The sequence below is a fragment of the Sturnira hondurensis genome, unplaced genomic scaffold, assembly GCF_014824575.4.
Source record: "Sturnira hondurensis isolate 20B ecotype Veracruz unplaced genomic scaffold, ASM1482457v3 Scaffold0011880, whole genome shotgun sequence".
Lineage (NCBI taxonomy): Eukaryota > Metazoa > Chordata > Mammalia > Chiroptera > Phyllostomidae > Sturnira > Sturnira hondurensis.
In genome coordinates, this window is record NW_028084511.1 from 1,455,188 (window position 1) to 1,479,329 (window position 24,142).

The following is a 24,142-nucleotide window of genomic DNA, read 5'->3' on the forward strand; positions in this document are numbered from 1 at the left end:
GGTTCAGTGGTCAAGGTCACCCTCCCATCAACACAGAGAAATGAATGGAAGGCTCAGGTGGAAATTTAGAGGGGGCTTATAATTGATGAAAGGGACTTTAGAAATCAATTTTTAATCTGCAACTTTGCAGGCTGAGGTAAGGAAGTAACATAGCCACATATCATACAACTGGTTATTAGCAGCTAGAACTAGAAATTGTTAAAGTATATTATTTCTTTCCAGTCTATTTTTTAAAGATTTATTTATTTTTAGAGAAGGGGTGGGAAGAGAGAAACATCAATGTGTGGTTGCCTCTCACATGCCCCCTACTGGGGACCTGGCCCACAACCCAGGTATGTCCCTAGGCTGGGAATTGAACCAGCAACCCTTTGGTTTGCAGGTCAGCACTCAATCCATGGAGCCACACCAGGCAGGGCTGGAACTAGAAACCTTATGAGTTTCAGTCTGGATTAAGTTTCATTCCTCAACAGGTACCACTTGAGGGTGAGAAGAAATGGTTGAAAATGAGAAAATGATTAAGCCAGAAGTCCCCCCATGTACCTCAAGGTTGTCTGGAAGCTTAGTACAGTTTTCCACGGGTGGTTCTGTAGATGTCCATCCTTCCCGGCGGCTGCTGGGGCCACCTGTGCGGATGCAGTCAGTCACAGCGGAGCAGACCATCAGAAACCAAGGCAGCAGAGGACAAGAATCAGCACAGCTAGTCTCTCAGGGTACAGGATGGTGAGAGCCTGTCATTGCTCCGTGCCATGGGAAGCCACTCCAGAGCCCATATGGAGCTGTATGCAGCAGGATTGAGACAGCAGAGGGGACCGAGGTGCAGGCCCTGCCAAAGGAGCTGGCAGAGGCCTGCTCAGAAATTCACACTCATGGTTAGAAGAGTCAGGTGACTGCATGGCTGTTTCTGGGGGCAGAGGTCTGACCCCATCAGGACGCACTGAGCGCACACAGGTTCAAGTTCCTGGCTCTACAGCAGCAACCGTAATGTTCATCTGGTGCCTGGCAGACACAGATCCTGAGGCAGGAGGAAATCAAGTCAGATGGTAACCAATTCGTGTGTCCAAAGGCATTCAGCCTACAGTTAAGAGGTGGGACTTGAACCTGGAGATATCCCAAAGGTCAGTCCTTTCCTATACCACCAACGTACTTCTGTGGTCACACTTCTCTAATCTAGCAGTCCTCACGCTTTAGTCTATATAAGTCACTCGGGGCACAAAAAGCAGGTTTCTGGACTTTGCAGATTGGTTCCACAGCTCGTCCATGTTCAGATCAACAGGTGGAAGCGGCCACTAGCAAGCACACCTTTCACTTCTAGCAGTCTTCCCTTCCTGAACCCGGTGACATCAGGACTGAACTGGGAAGGGCAGGACATTTATTATGAGAATAAATCTTAGGAATCTTGGTAAAGGATGACTTGGAATTTCTCTCTACCCAGACTATTCGGGTGGCTAAAGAGAAAATCTAACCCTCAAGGCGCACTTCCAAAGGCTTGCACTAGGGGCCTCCTATGAGGGGCACCACAGGCACTACACACCCCACAGGCAACTCCAGCTAAGGACTCAGGGTTTCACTGCCATCCCGCAGCCTCTACGTCAATCAGCCCGTGCCCATGCCCCAGACACCTCAACAAATCTATTCAATGCAGAATCCATAAAACAGCTCACACCCCATTTATTATTTAAAAATACTTTTGTTACAAAAGGAAAAAAATACAATGCAGTATAAAAGATTGACAGCGTCATCAAGTTTATTACACAATTTCAACCTATCAGAAAGACAAACAAATCACCGACAACAGGGGGACGGGGCCTTGGCCTTTTTGAGGGTTGGGTGTTTTTTTTTTTTCCTTTTGCTATCAGGAAATAAAACTAAAAATTGTGTCATTGAGTAAAAACAAAACAAAAATGGGGAGAAAGAAATTCTCCGGGTAAACGGCTTTTCTGGTATTCTATATATTTCCTTACACTGTCACCTTACTTGGTTTTCTCTACATTTTAAAAAGACACCCGGAGCTGCTCTCGCGGGTAAGCATGTCACTTAACACTCGGCCAGCTGGGCGGGGTGCCATGTTCTGAAGTGGAGGTGGGGACGGGATTAGGGACAGGGGGGAAAGGAGCTACAGACCTGCAGCCTCTGTCCCAAGGGACTGTGCCTCTCCAACCCTGGGGGGACCCCTTCAGTGACTGACTGAGGGCTGTATCAGAAACGTGCAGGGATGAGGAAGGGTTCAGTCCAACGCAAGTCTCCCCTCTGAGCCAGAAGGGTCTCCAATGGCCCTACATCTCGCATGCCACGTCTCTTCTCGTGTCAGATGTCACGTGCCCTGTAGCATCCATCGCCCCACAGGTGCTGCAGGACCCTGTTGCCGCTTCTCCCCTCAGCAACAAGAACATCACAATTTAGATGTTATAGGAAAAGCAATTCCATATGCCCGGGTGGAAAACAGGCCCCAGAGTGGCGGTCCTTAGAACGCTGAGCTCATTCAAGTCAGGCTCCACTTCCTCCCTGCTCCTTATCAGAGGAAGAAAGTACCTCCAGGCAGAGCAAGGGGAGCTATGAAGTCAACAGTCAAAAGGTGGAAAGACACCAAATTTGTGACTTCTACCTGTCTACTAGTGCCAGGTTACCCCACAGGAAGTAAAACTAGTACCTGGGGCACGCAAGCCCACGCTTACATCAAACCTGAAAAAAGAAAAGCCTATGGAAATCGGTGTGTCCTGCTCACCTTGCCTCCTTCCCCAGTCCTGGCACTTCACAAGGGCACTTCACTGCTGAGGCCCACCGGCCCCACCCTCCCAATGGCAGTACCTTCCTCTAAAACAAGGAAGCAGCCTTCTTGGGGGAAGGGCTCTTCGTGTGAAATGGCAAAGCCCCAGGGAAAGGGAACGTCTAGCAAAGCTGGTTACTGCCAGAGGCACCTGAGCAAGAACCAAGCAGAGGGGGGGGGGGGGGGGTGCCTGGCTCTGCGGGGCCCCAGCAGAGAGCAGCCTCACAGGCTTTCTCTGCTTAGGAGGGCAAGTCCGCAGGGAGGGCGGGCAGCAGGGAGCTGGAAGGGTATAGCCCCCTGGGAGGTCTGGGAAATAAACCGTCAAATATGTAAGAAAGAAAAGCAAGAATAAGAAAAGCTTTTCATAAGGAAATTTCTGTCCTCATGGTCCCTCCTCAAAGGACTGGGAAGGTAAAGGAGTTAAACAAAGAAGTGGTATGTTAGCAAAGGGGTCTGGACCCTCTTGGCCCCATCAAACCTAGTGCTGAGGGCAGGACCCTGGGCATATTTTGGCACACCCAGTCACTCTCCTAGATCCCAAACGAAAGATTCGTTTTCTTTGAGAAGGAAATCTTCCCATCAACCTCACCGATGAACTGCTCCTGGAAAATCAGAAACTCGTGTTTCCTTGAACAAAGCACCATTCTCTATGGAAACCAGGGGCCTGGACACGTTTTCTTCCTGTCTGCCCCCCTCCCAACCACACAAAGTCTTTAGGTGCTTTTCCCTGGCAAACAGGAGCTGTGGGATTGGGAGGGCTGCCAGGCAGTCTTCAGTCCTGTAGGGCAGAGGGCATTCCCTGGGAGTCTGGAGGGGCTAGGGGTTTGGAGGAAGGGGGAGGGGTGGAGCGGCCTCCGTCCTTTAATCCTGATCAAGGTGAGGAGATGCAAGTCCATTAAAAAAACATTTGCTTCCAAACAGACTCCTGCAATGAGAACATCAGAAGAGAACACGAATTAGAGGTTACTTTCTGATTATTAACAGGGGCTTAGATGAGTTACACCGGCATTTTCTACAGTTACAACATAGGATGTGGGTGATGTGGACAGACGGAGAATGCAAGCCGGGGAGTGTCTGGGAGTGTCTGGCACTGGGAGGGGTGAGGGACTGGTCGGAGGAGATGCCATAGAGGAAAGGGGGAGTGAAGGCTGAGGGGAAACACGGACAATGAGATGAGGTCTCAAAGCAGTTTGACTGAAAAAGAGACTTGGGGTGGAAAAATATGGAAACTACAACATTTCAAGAGAAGTTGTTATAAGGGAAGGTGGTGAGTTTCACCACTGTTTCAGAAAATCTATTCTGAGCAAATCATAGCTTACCTTAAGGGGAGGAAAAATCTGGAAACATCAGTTGTACAATGATGAGAAAACACATGGGTACACAACCAAACCCATTAACCCCCGAACACCCAAGAGGCCGTGGCAGGGAGCATGTACCCACACAGGAAACTCCTAACCCTTTCTGCCCTTTTAAAGCAGCCCAGGCTAAAACAGATTTCAAACAGCACTCTCACGAGTACGTGTGCACACACGCAGAGCCCGAGATGTCCTAAGTTGTACTCAAGAACTCAAGAACCTTTTAAAATCTTTCCCGCATGATCACTGCAGACGAGGGACCGAGAGCACACTAAGAGCAGACTGCAGCGATCCAGCCGGGACATAAAGCAGAGCATGGGAGTGAAAAAAACCACCCGTAATCACCATCTAAGAAACTTAAAAGCACAGTTAAAAACTCGCTGAACAGTAAGGCACTGTTAAGCCATTTGTCGAATTTCTACCCAACTGAAGGTCCTCAGTCCACTCCACCCTTGTTCCAATGTTGCAATATTAATCTGGAGGGTGTTGCTTGGTCAGCCTGACCAGATAAAATAGAATTAATAGCTAAACAGAAAAAGGGAGATTAAATTCTGGCTTAGGATTTCTAATGTCCAAACTGGCAACACAGCTCGCACACAAAGGCTCACCCCTCCTTCATGCACTTCTGTGCGCTGCAGGAGCTGACCTGGAACAAGGACACCCACAGCTGTGTGTCCCTCCCACTCTGAGACAGCACTGTCTCAGCTGGGCAGCTCAGAATCAGCCCTGGCCTCTGCCCTCTGGTTTCTCCAAACACCCGTGCAGGTAGGTTTCGTCTCATTTTCTAATAGGGAAAATGGAAGAAGCCCTCAGTGCTTTCTCAATTTCACACCATGGGGGCTTCTGAACCTTTGCACTAAATCAAAACTGAGCAGAAGGCTGTTTTCACTGACCAGGAAGATAGAAATCAGGTAAGAATGACTGTATTTCAAGCTATTAGAAGGCCCTAAAATCATGAAATAGCCGAGAACTACAAAAAGTCAAAACCACTGATCATTTAAGAATATCTCAAACTCCAAAAGCATATACACACATATAGCCCGAAAGAGACGTACTTTGGGAACTGTCCCTACAAGACCAGATGCAGAATATAACTAGTGCATCAAGAGAAATAAACTATAGCACTCGATTCTTAAAAGGGTATGGCTTCCTTTTGGTGATAATGCTTGAATACAGATAGAAGCCAAAGAGTCCTACATACCCTGGCTGGGTAGCTCAGCTGGTTAAAGCATCACTCCAATGCACCAAAGGTTGCGGGTTCAATCCCTGCTCAGGGCACATATAAGAATCAACCAATGAATGCATAAATAAGTAAGCACAGTGACAAATTGATGTTTCTCTTTCTCTCTCCCCTCCCTTCTCTAAAACCAATTAAAAAAAAAGACGACTTCTGCTGTGGGCCAATCAGACTTCAAGCCCCTGAGGTGGTGCCTATCCTGAGGAAGGACGGTTGCTGATCTAGTGCTGACGCTTGACAGAAGGCGCCTGCTGGTCTAGAGAACACCTGTTCATACAACATAAAACACTATCACTTTCTAACCAGAAAGTATGTACTTAACACTGGAAAAGTTCTTGAGATAAATGTACCATCTGCCCAACATGAAATCTCCTAAGTCACAACTTGGTAACTAGATGAATCAAGGCTCATTAGGATAAGAATATGAGAACTGGACATTTTTAAGGTGTCTGATTCAGTTCTCTTGGACAAAATTATTCCTTGGGTAGATTAACCAACAGAAGACAAATTGGGGAATTGGAAAACCTGCCTCAGGGTTCACCTTCCTCATCTTGTCACAGGCCTGTGCCAGCCAACTGACCATTTGCTGGGAACTACTGAGTTACAGGATTTTTCAGTTATCCAAATTGAATAATCCTCATAATGGGAGAAACAGTCCCACATTACAGGTAACAGCTAAAGTCTCAGCAAAGTGACAGCTGAAGTCTCGGGTTCAGACGTGCAATCTCCAAAGTACTAATGATCAGAGGATCTTGCAACCTTCCTGTCAAAAGGCTGTCAGAAGCAAAGCCACAAGGAATAGGGACACGCGGTTACATGTCCTGACTAAAAGTGAGTGCGATCGCAGTTCTGTGTTCTGCACCCTGGTCACTCTTGCCCTAGTCAGCTCAAAGGACACACACCGTGGCTGCAGGACTGGGTGAGGTGGTGACACGAGACCCACAAGCAACACCAGCAATTGTCTAACTCCGACAAGAGGAGGGAAATGTAAACTGCATTAGAGGCGATGAGACCAGATCAGAGACCTTCCCATCCACCCTCTGAGTCTTAGGGCCAAAGCTGTTTGTGGGCTCTACCACCCCTCGAGTCTGCTTTTCTGGAGGGTATGTGGGCACCTCCCAAAGCTCAACCTGTTGCAAAATCCAGAAAGAAGTATCTAGACCACAGCCTAACTGGTAATTTTATGCGGGGTATCCTAGATTTCAATGTCAAGCACTCTAAGATTTTGTGGAATGAATGAGTGGTTGAAGAATAGAGAAGGAAGGCAGGTAAAAATGTTACTAACTCTTCATTTTCCCACTCGCCTGTCACGCACAGAAGACAACAGAATTCCCAACTATAACTCTGCCTAAGTTCATGGCAGACAATGTCGGACAACATAGTAGAGGGCAGTAGCCAAACATAACAAGACTCTTGTTTGTTTGTGCAGTAGGCTGCCACTAAGAAAAACACAACAGACTTTTTCAACGGTTTACAGTCCAGTTATTGCTTGTGAACCTCAGGCACTCACGGTGGGTGGGGGTGTCTCCCTTTCCCTTCTTCATCCAGGCATGCGTCTACCCACCCAAACATACCAAAAAGAGCTCACTATGCTTTCTCCTCACCCTCAATTACCATTACTGAGACCGACCAAACAGTCACAAAGCCAAGGACATTTTCATAATGCACTTAATGTTACACCACAAGGTTGAGGAGAGACCCCCCCAAGACACCTGGATCACACAGCAGACCCCAGGAACCACCAACAGACCCTCCTAGCCAGAGTCTAAGCTACTTTTAAATATCTCCACAGAAAAAGAGTCAACAACTCCCTCTACTTGCTTACACACTACAAACAATCTTTGCTACAAGCCTTCTGTCAGTTGGGACTGCCCAGCAGAGTGAAAACAGAGCTGAAGCCCCTGGACCCAGCCCCGCCCAACTCAACTTTTCAATTACTTGGGTTAATGTGGCCCCCACCCCAACTCTCCTGCCTATGCTTTACTTTGAAAAAATTTGCTGTCAATATGCTTTTTCCCAAAACAAATATACCCTTCCATTAAAGCTTTTAAAAATAATTTTTTCCGGGCCAGCTTTCTTCTGACTAAAGCATCCTGATTTTCAAAATCTTTTACAAAGGTTTTAATTCTTAAAATCATTAGTGTTGCACCTTGAAAACAAACAAGTAGGCAATGGCCCTACTTTTCCGTATTGGTCAACTTTCCCAATTTTTTCACTTGGAAGCGTGGTGTGGTCAGTGCAGACTCATGCCAATAACGAGGCCATCACTGCCTGGGAACTGACTATGTGACGGGCACTACAACTGCTCAATGCCCGTGGGTTATCTCACCACACACTCGGCAATGTAACGAGACAGCCACTATTATGACCCCCATCTCCAAAGTGAGGAACTGGGATAGAGACATGCGGCTGAGGAGTGGGAGTCACACCCCGGTGCTGCCCACAGGTGCCGTGCTCTCAGCCCTGCGTCTGCTGCCTCACGTCCAGGGCAAGGCAGCCAAGCAACGAGCAAAAATAGGTTCATCCCAGGTCCATCTCAGACTCCTGACAAACAAGCGGCAAGCCCGCCCTTCTGAATTTTCAGTTACTTAAATCAAAAGTCAGCCCATTCCCTTTATTTGCTTTAAAAAGAGGGAGAGCCCTGGCCAGGTAGCTCAACTGGTTAGAGTGTCATCCTGACATGCCAAGGTTACAGGTTTGATCCTGGGTGAGGACACATACAAAAAGCGACCAACAAATGCATAAGTAAGTGGAACAACAAGTTCATGCCTCCCCCACCTTCCTCTCTCTCTAAAATCAATAAATAAGAAAAATAAAAATAGACAGACGGACGGACCGACCAACAGAAATCTTCACTATCAGCAACTCCTCTTTCAGAAAGATCACCCACCGGTCAGGAGCGGGGCTCCGTCCCACCTTCCTCAGTGGTGCCGGTCCCGTTCTCTATCCCGGTGTCTCTCGTGCTCCCGGTTCCGTTCTTGGAAATAATCATCATGCCGATCCTCGTTGTGAAGCAGGTCCCGGTGCCGCCTGCTGCTCTCCCGGGACCTGCTAGGTGACCTCTCTCGGGACCGATGTCTTTTCCTATTAGAAAGATCCTTCAGCCTCACTCAGAGGGCCTACCACATTCCTTCTGAAAGTGGCGTGTTTCAGTGCCTTCCACTACTCAATCCTGGACCCGCTGTCCTATGGTTTTAGCTCTTCGAGGTCCTATCTTTTTTGAGAAAATACTACCAGTTAAACTTGTTGAGATCTTATTAATGTTATCAGGCACAGCGCTAAGAGCTTTCCATCCATTATCTCACCTAATCTTCATGACAGGTCTGCAAAATTAGCGCTGCTATTGTCCCTTTTTTAAAAGTGAAAATAATGAGGCTTGGAAAGTTGAATAATTCTGTTCTCAAGGCCACACATGTAGCTAGGAGCACACTGGGATTCAAATCCAAGTGTGTATGGCTCCAAAGCCCATGTTCTTAGCTATACCAGTCTGTCTTTTTTTCCTAGATGAGCCCACTGTTCCACCCAACAGAGGTTCCAGACATTAGGTTAACTTTGCTCCCTTTCAGACGTGAGGGGCAGCTCTTTCCCAGGTCCCTGACAGATGCCCTGGGCTCCTTCCCTCCCCCTGCCACTCCCTGGAAGAGTGCTGCTCAGGGCTGGTAGGCCACCGAAGCCGTCAGCCACTCACCTGGACGAGCTCCCGCTGGCACCCACACTGTAGGACTTGGCTTCAATGCCATGAAGGCAGTCCTTAAGAGAGGAGATGAGGACACGGCAACGCTCATCATTGGCAACCCGGGACTGTTTGATCACAGCAATGGCCGTGAGCAGCGTCTCAATCGCGTCACTGTAATCCCCTGATGGGACGGATGGAAAAGGCCAAGGATAAGCAGAAGCCATAAACCAACTGGACCAAAAGGAGAGCTCAGGGGGACACAAATCAGGAGTAACCAGCTGCCCTACAGGACCACACTGAAACAGATGAGGCAGAAGTGGCAGGTACAAAACTGGAGGGCACCTACATTCCCAGGGTCTGGAATCACAGGTGTTCTCAGACATCGTTAGCGGGCATACAAACCAGTGCGTCACTGTCTGAGGTCCATGCAACAACATCCATCAAAGTAAGCAATGTGCAGACTCTTGACCAAGGAATTCTGAAAATTTTCTACTTCTATTCACAACTACGTGTTAGTTTAACCACGTTTGTTTCAGCGTTGTTTGATGTATTAAAGAATTAGAAACAACTTGAAGCCCCTCCAACAGGGTCTGGCTACAGAGTCACAGAGTACTGGGTGTGTAGAACACTCAGTGGTTGTTGAAAAGCATGAGGGTAATCTGTATGCAAACAAAGGGGCCCATGTAAAGTGCTCAGCACAGTGCCAGGCACACAGTAAGGGTTTGATAAATGTTAGGTATTATTACGTATGATACAACAGATGTTCAGAATATATTTACCTGAAAAGTTACAAAACAGAATTTCATTTTTGTAAAACCAATCAAAATTATGTGTGTGTATGTACAATCATATGCACAAAAAATATCTGGAGGATAAGACACAGAACTATAAAAGGTCCTTGTGTAGACGAGTTTATCAACACTGCATACTTTTGTCTAAATTGTTTTACATATGCCATAGACACTTGTATACATACACATACACATATTTAAATTTTTTGTTTGTTTATTTAAATTATGCTGCCATCAAGAATCAGTCCCTTCACTCCTCAAATCTGGGCAACACCTGGCAGGGACAGTGGTCACAGGGCACAGAGAACTAAGGTTCTTAGTTGCACAAAGCTTTTCCAAGCCCAGTTAGGGGCATAAGCACAGAAGATAATGCAAGGAAAACATGAACCAGACAAAGGCCCAGTGATAACGAGGACTGGAAGCTGTTCTCTGTGCAAGGCAGTAAGAGTAAACTGGAAACTGTGGAGCAGTTCAGGAACACTGGGGTGTCAGCTCTACAGGAGGAAGGAAATTTCTGCCTACTTTATAGGCACCCAATAAATGTTTGTGGTTTGAACGACTGGAATGAGCACCACAAAATCAGAGGGAGACATTGCTTTGGTTTTTGGCCCTCAGCACAAATGAGGTAGTGGAGAACAGTGGTTTTCATTATAGTCCTCTGTGTATATGACCTGTCACAAGGAGCACAGATTACTTTCAATTTAAAAAGGTTTATTTGGGCCTTGGCTGGTGTAGCTCAGTGGATTGAGCGCGGGCCTGCAAATCAGAGTACTGCGGTTCGATTCCCAGTCAGGGAACATGCCTGGGTTGCAGGCCAGTTCCCAGCAGGGGATGCACGAGAGGCAACCATACATTGATATTTCTCTCCCTCTCTCCTCCCCTTTCCCTCTAAAGATAAATAAAAATCTTTAAAAATTAAAAAAATATATAAAATAAAAAGGTTTATTTGGCCTTGACTGGTGTGGCTCAGCAGATTGGGCATCATCCTGCAAACCAAAAAGCTGCTGGTTCAATTCCCAGTCAGGGCACACGTTTGGGTTGTGGGCCAGATCCTCAGTTGGGAGCATGTGAGAGGCAACTGGTTGATGTTTCTTGCCCTCTCTTTCTCCCTCTCTTTAAAAATAAGTAAATAAAATGTAAAAAAAAAACAAAACCCAACTTATTCAGATGCCAATGAAGATTTTCTGGAGGGGAAAAAATATAAGAGAATATGTACACTTCCTGTGTTTAACCTACTCCATGGATTCAAATTTTACAGCCAAAGCTGAGAAACTATGAAAAACAGACGATAATATTTAGGGTTAACTTAGAGATCTGATAGTCTATGTTTACATTCATTTGGGAAATCATAGGAAGTTATGGCTAATGTCATGAAATGAAACTTGGACCAGAACCCTGAAACTTCCTGTATTTTCTCCTCTTAGCAACCAAAACTTCGGTGCCTGGGCCTCTCAAGAGTAGTCATGGCTTCTGGTTCTACCTACATAATACTGACAACAGGGAAAAGTTACCCATTAAAGAATGTTATGCCTTAAGCTGACACCCAACAGACTTGCCTCTTTCTAGGACAGGTGACATGGAGGCCACCTGCTCTCTCTAGACCCCCAGAGGTAATTAAATTCCACATCACACCACCATCTAGTTGAAGTACCAGCGCTACAACCCCAGGGTCCACACTCAGCAGTGGACCCACCACACAGACATCAGAGCCACTGAGGTCAAGGTCTCCATGAGGCAGGAGTTTCATTCTACAACTAATACCACAACGAGATGGTCTGATTTATATTCTGGGCCCTAAATTGGTTTTCACAGGGTAGGTCTAGACACAGGCTAAAATAACACCACTAGAGCACCCCAAAAGCCAAGACATTAGATCGCATACTGCTTTTCAACCTGTGCCGCTCTTGAGAATCTAACAGTGCTCCAACTTTATCCTGTTGCATTTCTTGCCAGTGGAAATGTCAAAACAAGGGAAAACAATGGAAAGACTAAGGCAAGGAAAAGGCAGCAACGGTTAAGGGTGAGTTACCTGCACTGGCTCCAGACACCGCTTTGGAAATGGCACTGCTGGAAATTGCTCTGTTTCGCTTCATGATCTCTTCAAATTCTGCTTCACTCACTGAGGAGGGCGGAGGGCCCGAATCTCGGCTGCACAGAAAGAGTACCATTCCTGATTGCACACCCTTATTATCTTTACTACACCCTACATTCACAGCCTTCCTAACAGCCACTTACAGTCAACATATGTCACTCATTTTAATCATGTCTCTTAAAATGGGATATGAAGGATGTGGTTCCAATCAAGTGGTTAAGATGCAAACAAAGCATCAAATAAAAACGTTATCTACTAGGTAAGTATTTCCTAAGACTCAACACTATGACAACAGGATTTCCATAAGGAAAAATACCAGAATTCAGTGTTCAATTCCTTCCTCAAGGAGAACAAAATGCTTCGCTGTCTACTCCACTATACCTGGCTCAGATCTGAAAGGAACAAGATCGTTCTTACCTGCCATGATGGTTATAGGGTGCCGAGGCCTTCATGTATGTATCTGGTGGAGGCCCCACTGTAGCATTTGGTGGGGGGAAGAAGGCTGGATTGAGGTGAAGGGCAGGTGGGATGGCCCCAGGGGGAGGTACAGCCAGATGAGGAGGTAATCGAGGAGGAGGGGGCATGAGATGCTGGTAGTGGATGCCAGGAGGAGGAGGAGGAACCCCAAAGCTTGAGGAGAGAGGTGGTGGGGGTGGGATTGGAGGTGGGGGCAGACCCATCAGGGGAAGGGCCGAAGGAGGACGATTGAAGTAGGGCAGCACACTAGGGGGCTTATCCACACGGGCAGATGAGGGTACAAGGTTCTCAGAGGGTGTGGCCCGTCCATCAGCAGAATCACTAGATTCTCGAGAGTGAGCCCGTGGAGGTATTCCTATGAAGTAAAAAGAGCTGCTGTTACCGCCTGGGCGTGAGCCGCGCCCACAGGACCAGTTCATCAGTCAGCAAGTTGTCCGACACCCCACTGAGCAAGGGAACAGACAGCTGAAAAAGAAATCCCTTGCCTTTTCTTTGGCCTCAGAGAAAAAGGTCAGAGGCAAATTAGTTAAGACATAAACCCATTTATGCCTTACTACCTTAAATTCTGTATGTCAAAGTATATCCTTTATCCAGAACCCTCAGTGCTTCACATGTTACTTATCCCGAGATTTGTTTTACAGTTTTAGGTGCAAAGAGACCCCAATAACTCATGAGAAAATGATGGTGTTCAAGTACATTCATTATTACTATCCAGCTGGACTCAATCTTATCTGGAACCCATATCTTCTGGTGAGAGTTCAGGGCCTCCCTCCTTAGCCTGGTTCTAGCCCACCTTTATCCTGTGGGACCCGTGGAATGTCCTCCTTCTACGGCACTCTGACTAGGGAATTTGGGGGGAGAGGGAAGGAAAAGGGATGGATGTCATGTCCTCCATCCATATATCAGAACTGGCAGCTGGGATGAAAAAAGGCACACAACAAAGAGTAGAAGATTGGAGATTGGGAGGTAAAGAGAAAATGGGAGACAAGCCAAGAAAAGATCTGCCTACAGAATGAGCAGATGGCACACAGCTGATGCAGGGACTCCCAGCAAAAGCTTGGTACAGAACAGCCTCAAACCTGGGGACTCCCGCCACATTTCAATGGCCCAAATGTGCCACCCCACGAAGCAGCCCTATCAGGTGCACCGTCATAGCCTGCTGGTATGGTGCTGTGTACAACACAGGCTCAGGACGTGTTTGTGTACAGCTGGAAACATGCTCTGACACTGTCAAGGCACCTGGTTAAGTTTGTCCCCTCTCCAATTTAACAGTCTACTTTACACCTGGTTAATGTGGAATCCAACAGAAGAACGTGATCGCATGCCTTGGGAGTCTCGGAGGTAGAAAGATGCCATTTGTAGACAAGTGTGGAGAGAGAGGAGTGCTCCTTACTAAAACGTGTTAGTGAACCCCAACTCCTGATTAAAGCACAGGTGGGGTGAATCACCCTGGCAGCCACTGTGGTTTCCACACTGCAGTATATCACCAGTGCCTATCATGGCACTCTCCTTTTTTAAATTTTTTAAATGTATTGACTTGAGAGAGAGAGAAAAGAAGGGAGGAAAGGAGGGAGGGAGGACACTGATTTGCTATCCCACTTATTTATGCACTCATTTGTTGCTTCTTGTATGTGCCCTGACTGGAGATTGAACCCACAGCCGATGACATTCTAACCAACTGAGCTGCCCGGGCAGGGCAGCTCTTTCTTTCTTTTCATGTCATGTCTCAAATACATGACAACTTGCTAATTCCCCAAGTTCTATCAAATGGAAGGAAGAAGAGGTATCAGCACGTGGGATCTCTGAAAGTTAGCCATTTCCCAGTGACTGTTCTTTCATCTGCAAGGTTCCATTTTGTATCTATGGCTACAAACCCCAAGAGCAACACCCCTTTTTAAGCAAAGCCCATCAGCTATACTTAGGAAATTAATAGAGGTCCAGTGCATCAATACAATTTAGCAGAAGACAGCAGTCATTCACCACTATTTCAGCAAAGAAAGGTAATACCAAGGAACAAACAGCCAAGTGGAGGTAGAAATGTTACCCTCGATACACCTGTAAAATCATGTATTTTAGGAAAGGCTGAAGAGGACTGAGTTATAGGAAGACTAAAGCAGAAGGGGCAAGTTGTGAAGGAAGAAACATGTGCCGTCTAACCCAGAGCAGTAGGAGCTCACGCCACACCCATCTAGGTTCTCAATCTAGTTAAAAGGACAGCTGTTTCTGTACGAGAGAAGTGGCCATATTTCTACCTTCAATCAATCACAAGGTCCCAGTGGACCACCCCACCAATACAAGGCACTATTTTGAGAGGGCTTTTGCCACCTCCCTCCAACACCCCCCGCTGTAGTAAAAGCAAAGCAAAGGCAGTTGACTGTTTCAGGAAGGACCTTGCAGGGTGGCTACACCTTGTGAGGTCAGGACAATCCAGGGTCTGGTCCTCAGGTTTTGCAGGTTCAGAAACTCAATTTTAACAGTTCCCCTAGGGGTGATCAAACCCTAGGAGACTGATTCACACTAACCAAACTCACAAGAGACTGATTCATAAACCAGAATGACAATTTATTAATTTACAATGAGAAATATAACTGCCAAGCAGACTGGAATACTTGTGTCAGCTGGTCAGCGCATTCTCTTCCCAGCAGGAAAGCCTAGTCAGGAAACCAAGTCATGTCAGAGGTAGTTGGTGAGTACAGGGTCATAACAAGGGGAATAGGGTGCACTTAAGGGATACTGGCGGTGAGCTAAGGCAGTATGATGCAACTTTCCTTACTAATGGGAAATACTTGCCAAGCAGACTAATACCTGGTAATGAACGGGCACCCCTGGACAATGCTGGAGAAACCCAGTTAAATTCCCATTCTTCAGTACTTCTTTGGTCAAACCCTTATAAAGCACCCTTCCAATCTAGGTTTATGACAATATTACAGCCATCTTAATATACCTTACTTACATTTTAGGGTGGCTTTCTTAATAATTTATGGAGAGGTATGCCGCTCATTCACTATACATCAACATTTTTAGACAGAAACACAATTTAGAGTTGGCAGGAACTTTAAACATCATGTATCTAGTTCAGGTGGGCAAATGAACCCACGCAGTAAAGTGACTTGGCCAAAGTCACATGACTCAGCGGCAGAACTGAACTGTAACCTGAACCCACCTGACTTCCAGCAGTGTTCCTTCTGGTACTCAAGCTTCCTTTCTGGGCCAACCTATTGACCATGCCGCCACCCACCACCACCACCACCCTGCCCCCAATCCCTCCACACTGTAGGCTGAGCCTACACCACAGAAAACAAATCCACAGCCTTCCCCCATTTGTACAGATGGTCTCCACGTACCCCCTCTTGGGACTCGGACGCACTCACGTTTCCGAGCCTGTGCCTCAAACTGTGACAGGTTCTGCTTGGTGGCTGGCCTCACGTCTACTTTCTCTCCATTGAGCACTTTTCCCGGTAGGAGCTCCAACAATTTGTGGACAGAGTTTTCAGAGGCTACCACCACCTCGGCATACCTGGAAAGGGAAAGATGAAAAAGGAGTGAGGTCTACTAGACATGGAGAGAAACAGAGAGACTCTTCCACTTCTACTGAACACTGCTGTTTCTGGGTACACACACACAAAGAGGTGTCAGTCTATTACCTTCCCACTTACTTGATATCAGAAATCAGCTTTCGTTGTCCCTCAACAAATGGATGCTCTACTACACTGCAGCTAGGTTCCCATTCTAAGGCCGTTTGCCAAAACCAAGGCAGTGAACTGGGCCAGGGGTGGCAGGGACTAAAATCCAGGGCCAGAATAAAGCACAGACCTGTCATCCCATTGGTTATTAACTAAAAGGGGCTTTTCCAATCTAGACCTCACCCTTTGGATTGGCCGTTTGCTCGATTCTCTGCAAACTTCAGCTCCACCACATCATAGACTCCTATAGAGCGAATAACCTGGATCAGCTGCTGGTCTGTGGTCCACTGGGGCCGGCAAAATGGAAGAGGAAGACACGTCAGGAGCTACACGGTTCCCCTGACCCACAACGTCCCAACCCCCACCCCCCCCACAGGATTCTAGTCACAGCCATGACCTCCCATAGGAAACCCAAAAGCCCATCAGTATTTCATTAGTGCAGGCTTTTCTTATTGTCCTCACCCATACAGAATTTCAGAACCACCCACCCCCTGCCACAATCCCCACCTTTAGAGACTAGGAAAATTAAAACCTATTTTAACTCTGACTGCCATTTGGGCTGGCTGGTCATCAGTTCAAACATTGATTATTAGCAACTTTTAACTATAGATCTGATATGCTAGAGGTGACCACTGTGAGCAACTTTCCCTCATAGATACATTTCCTAATTTGGAAAAATGCCCCCCCGCCACCAGCCCAAAAACATGTCACACAATAACTTCCAGAATAACAATCACCACCTACCCCGAGTGTACTAGAGCTATCAAGGTCTTTGATCCCTGTCACCCATCATTATCACAGGACCATCTAATGACCACAAGAGTTCAAGGTATTCACTCTGAAATCTCATCCCACAGATGACCCTGCTAGACATAAAGCCCCAGGGTCAGGGGTGGTAACAAGATGGCAGAAAAAGCAACTACCCACTTAATCATTGCTCTCTTCGGCATCAGAACGTCCTCAGGATAGTTCTCTTTCAGAGATCAATCCAACCTGATCCCAGGAAAAAGAAATCCAACCCCATCAGAGCACAAAACAGTGCAACATTGATTTCTGAAAATGCCATCACCCCCCAGTGCTCTCCCTCCAGCCCACCCGCACGCCTTTTTGGTTGCCCAAGCTCACCCAGGAGAAGCTGCCCACGTAAACAGCAGCCCGCCTGTTGCGCAGGCCACTGTAGGTGTACAGAATCGCGGGGGTCTTGTTATTGGGCTTGGGCGATGGCTCCTGGCGGACAGGAGGTGGTGGCTCGGTGCTGCTGCTTCTGTCGTCTGAGGGCTGTGAGGTGGCTGTCAACACGTCATCATACAGGTCAATCTGATCTGTATTGTTGAACTCTGGGTCCTGAGAGATGAGGGGTCAGCAAAGGCGGATTTGCAAACCTTTCATTTGGTTCATTCTGTTTCACTCTACTTCACCCAGAACTCACAGTCAGATACTCTATAAAATGTACAGAACTCCCCTGGCCTACTCTGGGAAACTAGGGGAAGAACAACTTCTTCACTGAAAACGATTTCACTCAATTATGCTCATGCAGGTTTTCCCCCCAAGGCCCTGTTAGGTGCCTACAACGTTTCTAGCTCCAGTCACCTGTGATAATTAAAAGGTACATGATGATTAAGTAAGAATGCAAACTAAGAATGCACAGAGATGCATTTCTGGCTGTTATCCACGAGGCTAGCTTCTAAAGACCACATCTAAGATACACTAATCAAATTTCCGTAGCTTATACATTTTCAAAATCAAGAGTTACAAAAACTTACTCTTTTACTCAATAAGAAATAGCATGCAGTGGAAAGGCATGCTAAAATGGGAACCAAAAGGCAAAAAAGAATGGAACTTACCGGTTTAAATTACGGGATTTACACAAATGATCTAGGGAAGCTCTGAAACTCACAGCACACAACCCCATCTTTCTAATACTCATCAAAGAAACATTAAAATAAAATGAAAGGTAATAACTGGAAAATTTTCCCTAAGTTCTATTTCTCAAGTGACATGCATACCAATACATCACCATGACACCTATGTAAGAGACATCTCTGAGCAATACCAGAGATGTCTAATCAAAAGTTCTCTAAAATAGCCCTGGCGTGTGTGGCTCAGTAGATTGAGTGCTGGACTGCAAACCAAAAGGGCTGCCGGTTTGACTCCCAGTCAGGGCACACGCTTAGGTTGTGGGCCAGGTCCCTAGTAGAAGGTGCATGAAAGGCAACCACACATTGATGTTCTTCCTTCCTCCCTGCCTTCCCCTCTCTAAAAATACATAAAATATTAAAAAGAAAGGTTTTCTAAAATTTAAGGGTCAGAACACAGGAGATATACCCGTATCATAAGCTATGTCAGAGCGAGCATTTACAATATAAATGTCTATTCTGGAAGGAATGCAAACAGACTTCAGGTCTGTGTGCTGTATCACTGTGTGGACTGAGTGTATGCCCAGGCCATACACACGCTGAAACCACACCTCCCAGTGTGATATGAGGAGGGGCCTTTGGCAGGTAATTAGAGTTAGATGAGGTGGAGGGCAAAGCCCTCATAAATGTGCTCAGCACCCTGTAAGAGTCAAGTGAGGGACTGTTTGCTCTGCTCTGCTCTCCATCATGTAAGGACATAAGAAACTGGTGGTCTAGCCCTGGCCAGGTGGCTCAGTTGGAACTCTGTCCCTGTACAAGGAAAGGTTGCAGGTTTGATCCCCCAGTTGGGGCACATACAGAGGACAGCTGACTGATCGCTCTCTCCCCCCACCTTACTCTCTTTCTAAAATCAGAAACATGTCCTCAGGTGAGGATTAAAAAAAAAAGAAAGAAACTAGTGGTCTACAACTCAGAAAAGGGCCCTAACCAAAACCCAAACCTGATTTTGGCTTTTCAGCCTCAAGAACTACATGAAAAATAAATTTCTGTTGTTCACAAGCCACCCTGTTTTTAGTATTTTGTTATAAAAGCCCAAGCCGACCAACACTATACACCAAAAATCCAAACACGGGAACTACTATCCAAGGATCTTAATGTTTCAGATTTTGCAATGGCATCATCTCAGACCTTTTTATTTTTTAAAGCATCAGACATTTTTTCCAGCACTGTAACATTCAAACAGTGATGAAGATGGTGCTGCCAAAGTGACAGAGACGGAAGCTCAAAGCATTTTAGGGAACCCACAACTCATTCATATCACCGCTGTCTTTCAAAAAGGGAGTCAAGGAAAACCTACATTAGGTAACTCGTCTAGTTCCCTGAAGAGTCATTTCCTCATCTAAGGAACTCAGGGGAAAAAGTTCCAATGACTTTCTCCCTTCCATACCATCATTAAAAGTAAGACTAGAGAGGAGAGACCCACTACAAAATTCATTATTAGACCTACAAACCATTACAAACATTTGGAAACAATCTTTTAGTTCCTCAGCTAATCTGAAGTACAGTGAAAGAACAGGCACACTAAGATACCATTACTGATTATTTTGCTAATGAAGGGGAAAAGATTTTACCTCCTGAGGCATGTAAATAATTTCGAAGACTACAAATACTCTAAGAAACCCCATAGGAGTGGAGTTTAAACCTTGTAAAAAAGAAAAAGTCAGAAAGAGAATGGCAACAGAAACTTTTTAGGGGCAGCTTAAAAATGAGACGTTTATTTATTCATATACCAGCTATGATGATTCACCTGTTTCAAGACAGAGAAAGCACCTGACCCTTTCCAATGATCTAACCTTGGAGAGCACTCCTTCACACTAGGCTGCTCTTTTTAAATCAAAGACTTTGAACTGGAACTTAAAGGGAATAAGGAAACAAACCATCTTGGATAGTCAACAAAACCAAACTGGGATTCCTTTCATGTAGTACCTGGGATTCGGAGATGTGTGCCTGAGAGTTGTAATACAAAACTTACCACTGATAATTCGGTGGCGAACTAACAAGCAGCTCTGGATAGCCCTGAAGGCAATGTGTCACCAGGAAGTCCCCCATACTACAGCCCTAGACAAACCATCTACTCCTTCAGGGTGCTCTGAGAATGACAGACTCAACCCAGAAGACCCTGTTGTACAAATGATCTTACCATTTTAAGAAATGTAAAGGGATTCAACAAGCACAAAATTGTCACAAGATTCAAATGGTCCCTCTGGGCCACAGACCATCAGTTCAAAGAAGCTGATGGGGACTCTTTTGACATCCGGGGCAAGGCCTATTGAGGACTGTGTTGAGGTAAAATTTTATGGATGAAATAAGGTATCTGTTAGTGACACTGATTCACTTTAAAACAAAACATTTAAAAACAAAATAAAGAGAAAAAACTTTCGCTTAAAAAGGGAAGTATGCATTTAATACTGAACGACTGTCTCACAAAGAACCCTGTGTTTAATGGCACAGAAAGAACTGTACTTGTGTCGTGACGCTTCACGGTTACCAAGGGAACCTGCAGAGTCTTGAGCGCGAATAACAATTCCTCACCTGCACGCTCACCTCCGGTCCCCTTTCCCTGGTATGTCTGAGGGCAGTAATAAAGCCTCAGATTTATTTTTCTTGAAGCAACCTACTTAACACTATTGTTTCTTTAAAGTATAACCAAAGCTAACAAAGTTAGGTTTTATAATTACCATTCCACAGTTCTCACCTCACAGCCTCCTTCCCGGTCACCAGGAACGCCTCTTTGAGCACATGGGTGCTCCCCCCCTTTCCTCACTAGTCCTCACACGGTGCCTAGCAAACAGTAGCAGCTCAACAAATACTCGTTGATGGAAGTAGGGAAGAGAACTGGGCATACTTTGCAAAGGCCTGCCTGCCTTGCATGGGACAGGGACAAAACACTCAGGAGAGAGGCAGGTCTCGGTGGCCGTTCCCAAGTTCTTCTCCCTACCCAAGAGAGCAGCTGCGAGTCTCAAGACTTGCTATGTTAACAGGAATAAAGCAACTCTGTAAAAGAGGCTTTTGCAGCACATTTAAAAGATCAGGGAATCAGCACCACAGAGCTCCATCTAGGAAGTGTGTTCTTTTCCCCTGGGGAGCAAAGTATACACTAACAAAATTTCTGGCATGGGTCGGTTTGGGGAGAATCAATGACATTCTTAAAACATTCTAAAGCACTACCTGAACTGACTGTCTTCAGTCTAAGCCTGTTTCTGACAATCCTAGCCAGACAGAGCCTTTACCATTTTTTAAGCAGCCTCCAAATTACACTAAAACCAGTTTTGGCAAAAATTAACTCTCTGATGGGGGGGCAGCACTCCTCCCCCAACCTTCCACAAAGCACTCAAAACCCACACTTTCTTCAACTTGCTAAGCACCCAACATTGCCTGGATGTCTAATAGACCCCACATACCATCTTTAGCCTATCTCAGACCCTAAAAAATCCTTTTTAACAAGAGACCAGAGGACACAAATTGTTGAGGCCAATGACTTCTACTGTAACAAAGCAGTGACTGACCTCTGGACAAAGCCTGTATCTTATTTATGACTTGTAACTTTTACTGCTTAAGAAATAATGAAATCTCACTTTCTTAGAGCAAAGGAGGCTAGACCTGTGGTCAAGGACCCCATCATGCCCATTTCCCACAGCAGCACTGCTATCCACCCACACAAGGGCACCAACTCCACTGCTGGAGTCTTTCTGTCTTGCTATCTTGTACTTAAAAAACAAACGAAGCTTAACTTGTTAAAGACTAGTTAAAGTCTGATTCAAAGTAACACGGAAAATTCAGGAAAGCAATGGTTTGTAACTAAATTAATATGCTAAACTTTTCTTTTTATCCATAAATAATTATTTGACTCGTTCAAAAATTTAAAAAATTTTTCATGCATTTAAATCAATCAACGGCCACATGTAGATGCACCCAGTTTGCCCAAGACACCAGAAACTGACTATTAAAAAGCACAACTAGTGAAGCTGTACAATGGGTACAAGATCATTACACTTCTAATTTCACATTTTTAAATCTCAACGTTAAAAAGGCATAATACATTTTTAAAAGGCTTTCTTAATGTAAACTTATGCCAAGTGAAAAAAAAATAGGACACATTTCAACCTCTTCTGTTGCCTCACATAAAAGTCAGAGTCCAAGCAGTGTACTTTCCTTCTCTAGTTTGTTCTTAAACAAAAAAACCCAAGATTTTATTTATTTTTAGAGGAAGGGGAAGGAAGGGAGAAAGAAAGGGAGGGAAACATCAATGTCCAAGAGATACATCTACTGGTTGCCGCTTGCGCACCTTCAACCAGGGCCCTGACCCACAACCCAGGCATGCGCCCTGACTGGGAATTCAACCTGCGACCTTGGGGTTCGCAGGCAGGTGCTGAGTCTACTGAGCCACATCAGCCTAGTCTCTAGTTTATTCTTTTTACCCTTTCTCCAAGTCCTAATGTGTACCCATTAAAAGGTGCCAATGCAAAGAACCAGCTTATTGGAGTGGAATGGTGCTGAAAACAATCCAGGCAAGATATTAATAAGCTGTAAATAGAGACTTTGGAATGTTCTTGAGATATAACCTCAAATCAACCGTATATGAGACTATTGTTTCAAGGGAAATCACTGGATGGTCCTTGATGTAACACAACGGCGCCGCAAATCCAACTCAGGGCACATAAGTGGGTCTATCCTTGCCTTTCAACCGGCTTATCCAAAACCTTTACCTCTCCCTTCAACTCCCAAATAGTTATTTTCATCAATAAAATTTATTACCCAAAAATATCTATGGACATAAGACTTAAGCCAAGCTACTCACAGGTATAAAACAATCAGAATGGAACTGAAATTAAATGTCAGAGTATCTTTACATTGTGCCTTTGCACTGCCTTATGGGACAAGGGACTAACATTTTTCCAGCGGCAAAATGAATGAATCACAAAGGAACAGGTATCAACACTACCCTCACAAATACTACAGCAAACAAATTTAATTTTTCAGCGTGGCTGGTCTATGAGAAGACAGACATCCATCTCTGGTTTCCTGGGGCAGCACATTCCACAGGTTGACTCACCATCCCATTAAACCTGATTTTTATTTGCTCTTAAATCAAAGCCTTTAAATTAAGCCTGGAGCTTTTAAATTAACATAAATCAGAATGGCCACAAGTCTTGAAAGTCTGAACGAGAGAAATAATTTAAAACCTGATAGAGGCATTTTCAGGCTTACTAAATCCTCGAGGCCTGGCATAACTTGGAACCACCGCAAGTACGCAAGTATTCCTCCACTGATGCAGGAAAACCCCAATGCTCTCGAAGCCCCCTCACCTGATTGAATTCCTCGTCAGCGTATATATCAATCAAGTCCACTCCTTCTGACATGGCTCCGGAAGGCAGATCGCGAGCCCGGAAAACGCACAGTAAGAAAGATGCCACTGCATATCCAGAAAGAGGCAACAGTTAGATATGGCATGTGGGTCGCAGGTTGGAAGGAGGGCAATGGTTGCCAACCTCCCGTCTCCAGAGACGCAGCCTCTCAGGCAGCCCTAGCTCGGCCCCACCCGCTCCGCCCCGCCCCCGGCCTCGCGCCGCCCCTCGCTCTCCCAGGCCGCGGAGGCTCGCGGGGCTCGCTACCCATCACCCTCGGGCCCGACCCGAGCTGCGCCGCAGCTGGCCGTGGCGCGACGGCAAAGTCCAGGCCTCTGCTGAAGGGGCCCTCGGAAGGCGCTGCGAAGAACGCCCAAGGCAAAGCCCGCAACCCCAGCCTGGCGCACCTGCCTAGGCCCCAAAGGGGCCCGGCTAAAGTCCCCTCGGGTCCCGGAATTCCAGCCGCCCCCGCTCCCCACCCAGGCCCCGTCCTCGCCCCCAACTAGGCCCGCCCCGCTCCCTCCCTACAGACCCGGCCCAGCGCCCTCGGCCCCCTCCCACAAAGGCCGGCGCCTCCCGCCGTCCGCCGACTTCGGCTGCCGCAAACTCAACCGACCCCCTCCCTGCCTCAGCGCCGGCCCCGAGCCCTCTTCCGGCCCAGCCGGCCCGCGGCCGCGCGCCCCCGTTACCGGGAATATGGCGGCGGAGGCGGCGAGTCCGGACTAGGCCCGAAGCGCGCGAACCGCTCTCGGCCCCCAGATCCCGCCTTCCCCCCCCCCCACTCCGCCACGGGCGTCATACGCACA

At 46.5% G+C, this 24,142-nt stretch overlaps 1 protein-coding gene across 4 annotated transcripts; it reads right to left on the reverse strand.

The window, feature by feature from the left end:
* Window positions 1-1,652: 1,652 nt before the first annotated feature.
* CPSF7 (cleavage and polyadenylation specific factor 7) lies at window positions 1,653-24,120 on the reverse strand. 4 transcript variants are annotated; one of them, XM_037060527.1, is made up of 10 exons: window positions 23,953-24,034; window positions 23,298-23,404; window positions 17,201-17,419; window positions 16,259-16,362; window positions 15,737-15,909; window positions 12,333-12,747; window positions 11,853-11,971; window positions 9,045-9,213; window positions 8,247-8,440; window positions 1,653-3,689 (listed from the first exon to the last, which is right to left on the reverse strand). In XM_037060527.1, the coding sequence occupies exons 2-9, from the start codon at window positions 23,349-23,351 to the stop codon at window positions 8,278-8,280; spliced, it is 1,416 nt and encodes a 471-aa protein (XP_036916422.1). In that variant the 5' UTR covers window positions 23,352-23,404; window positions 23,953-24,034; the 3' UTR covers window positions 1,653-3,689; window positions 8,247-8,277. The 4 variants fall into 4 exon arrangements, with proteins under 4 accessions (XP_036916422.1, XP_036916423.1, XP_036916421.1 ...); XM_037060528.1 differs by having other exon boundaries at window positions 1,715-3,689; window positions 8,273-8,440; window positions 24,026-24,120; XM_037060526.1 differs by having other exon boundaries at window positions 1,715-3,689; window positions 24,026-24,120.
* Between the last annotated feature and the right edge of the window lie 22 nt (window positions 24,121-24,142).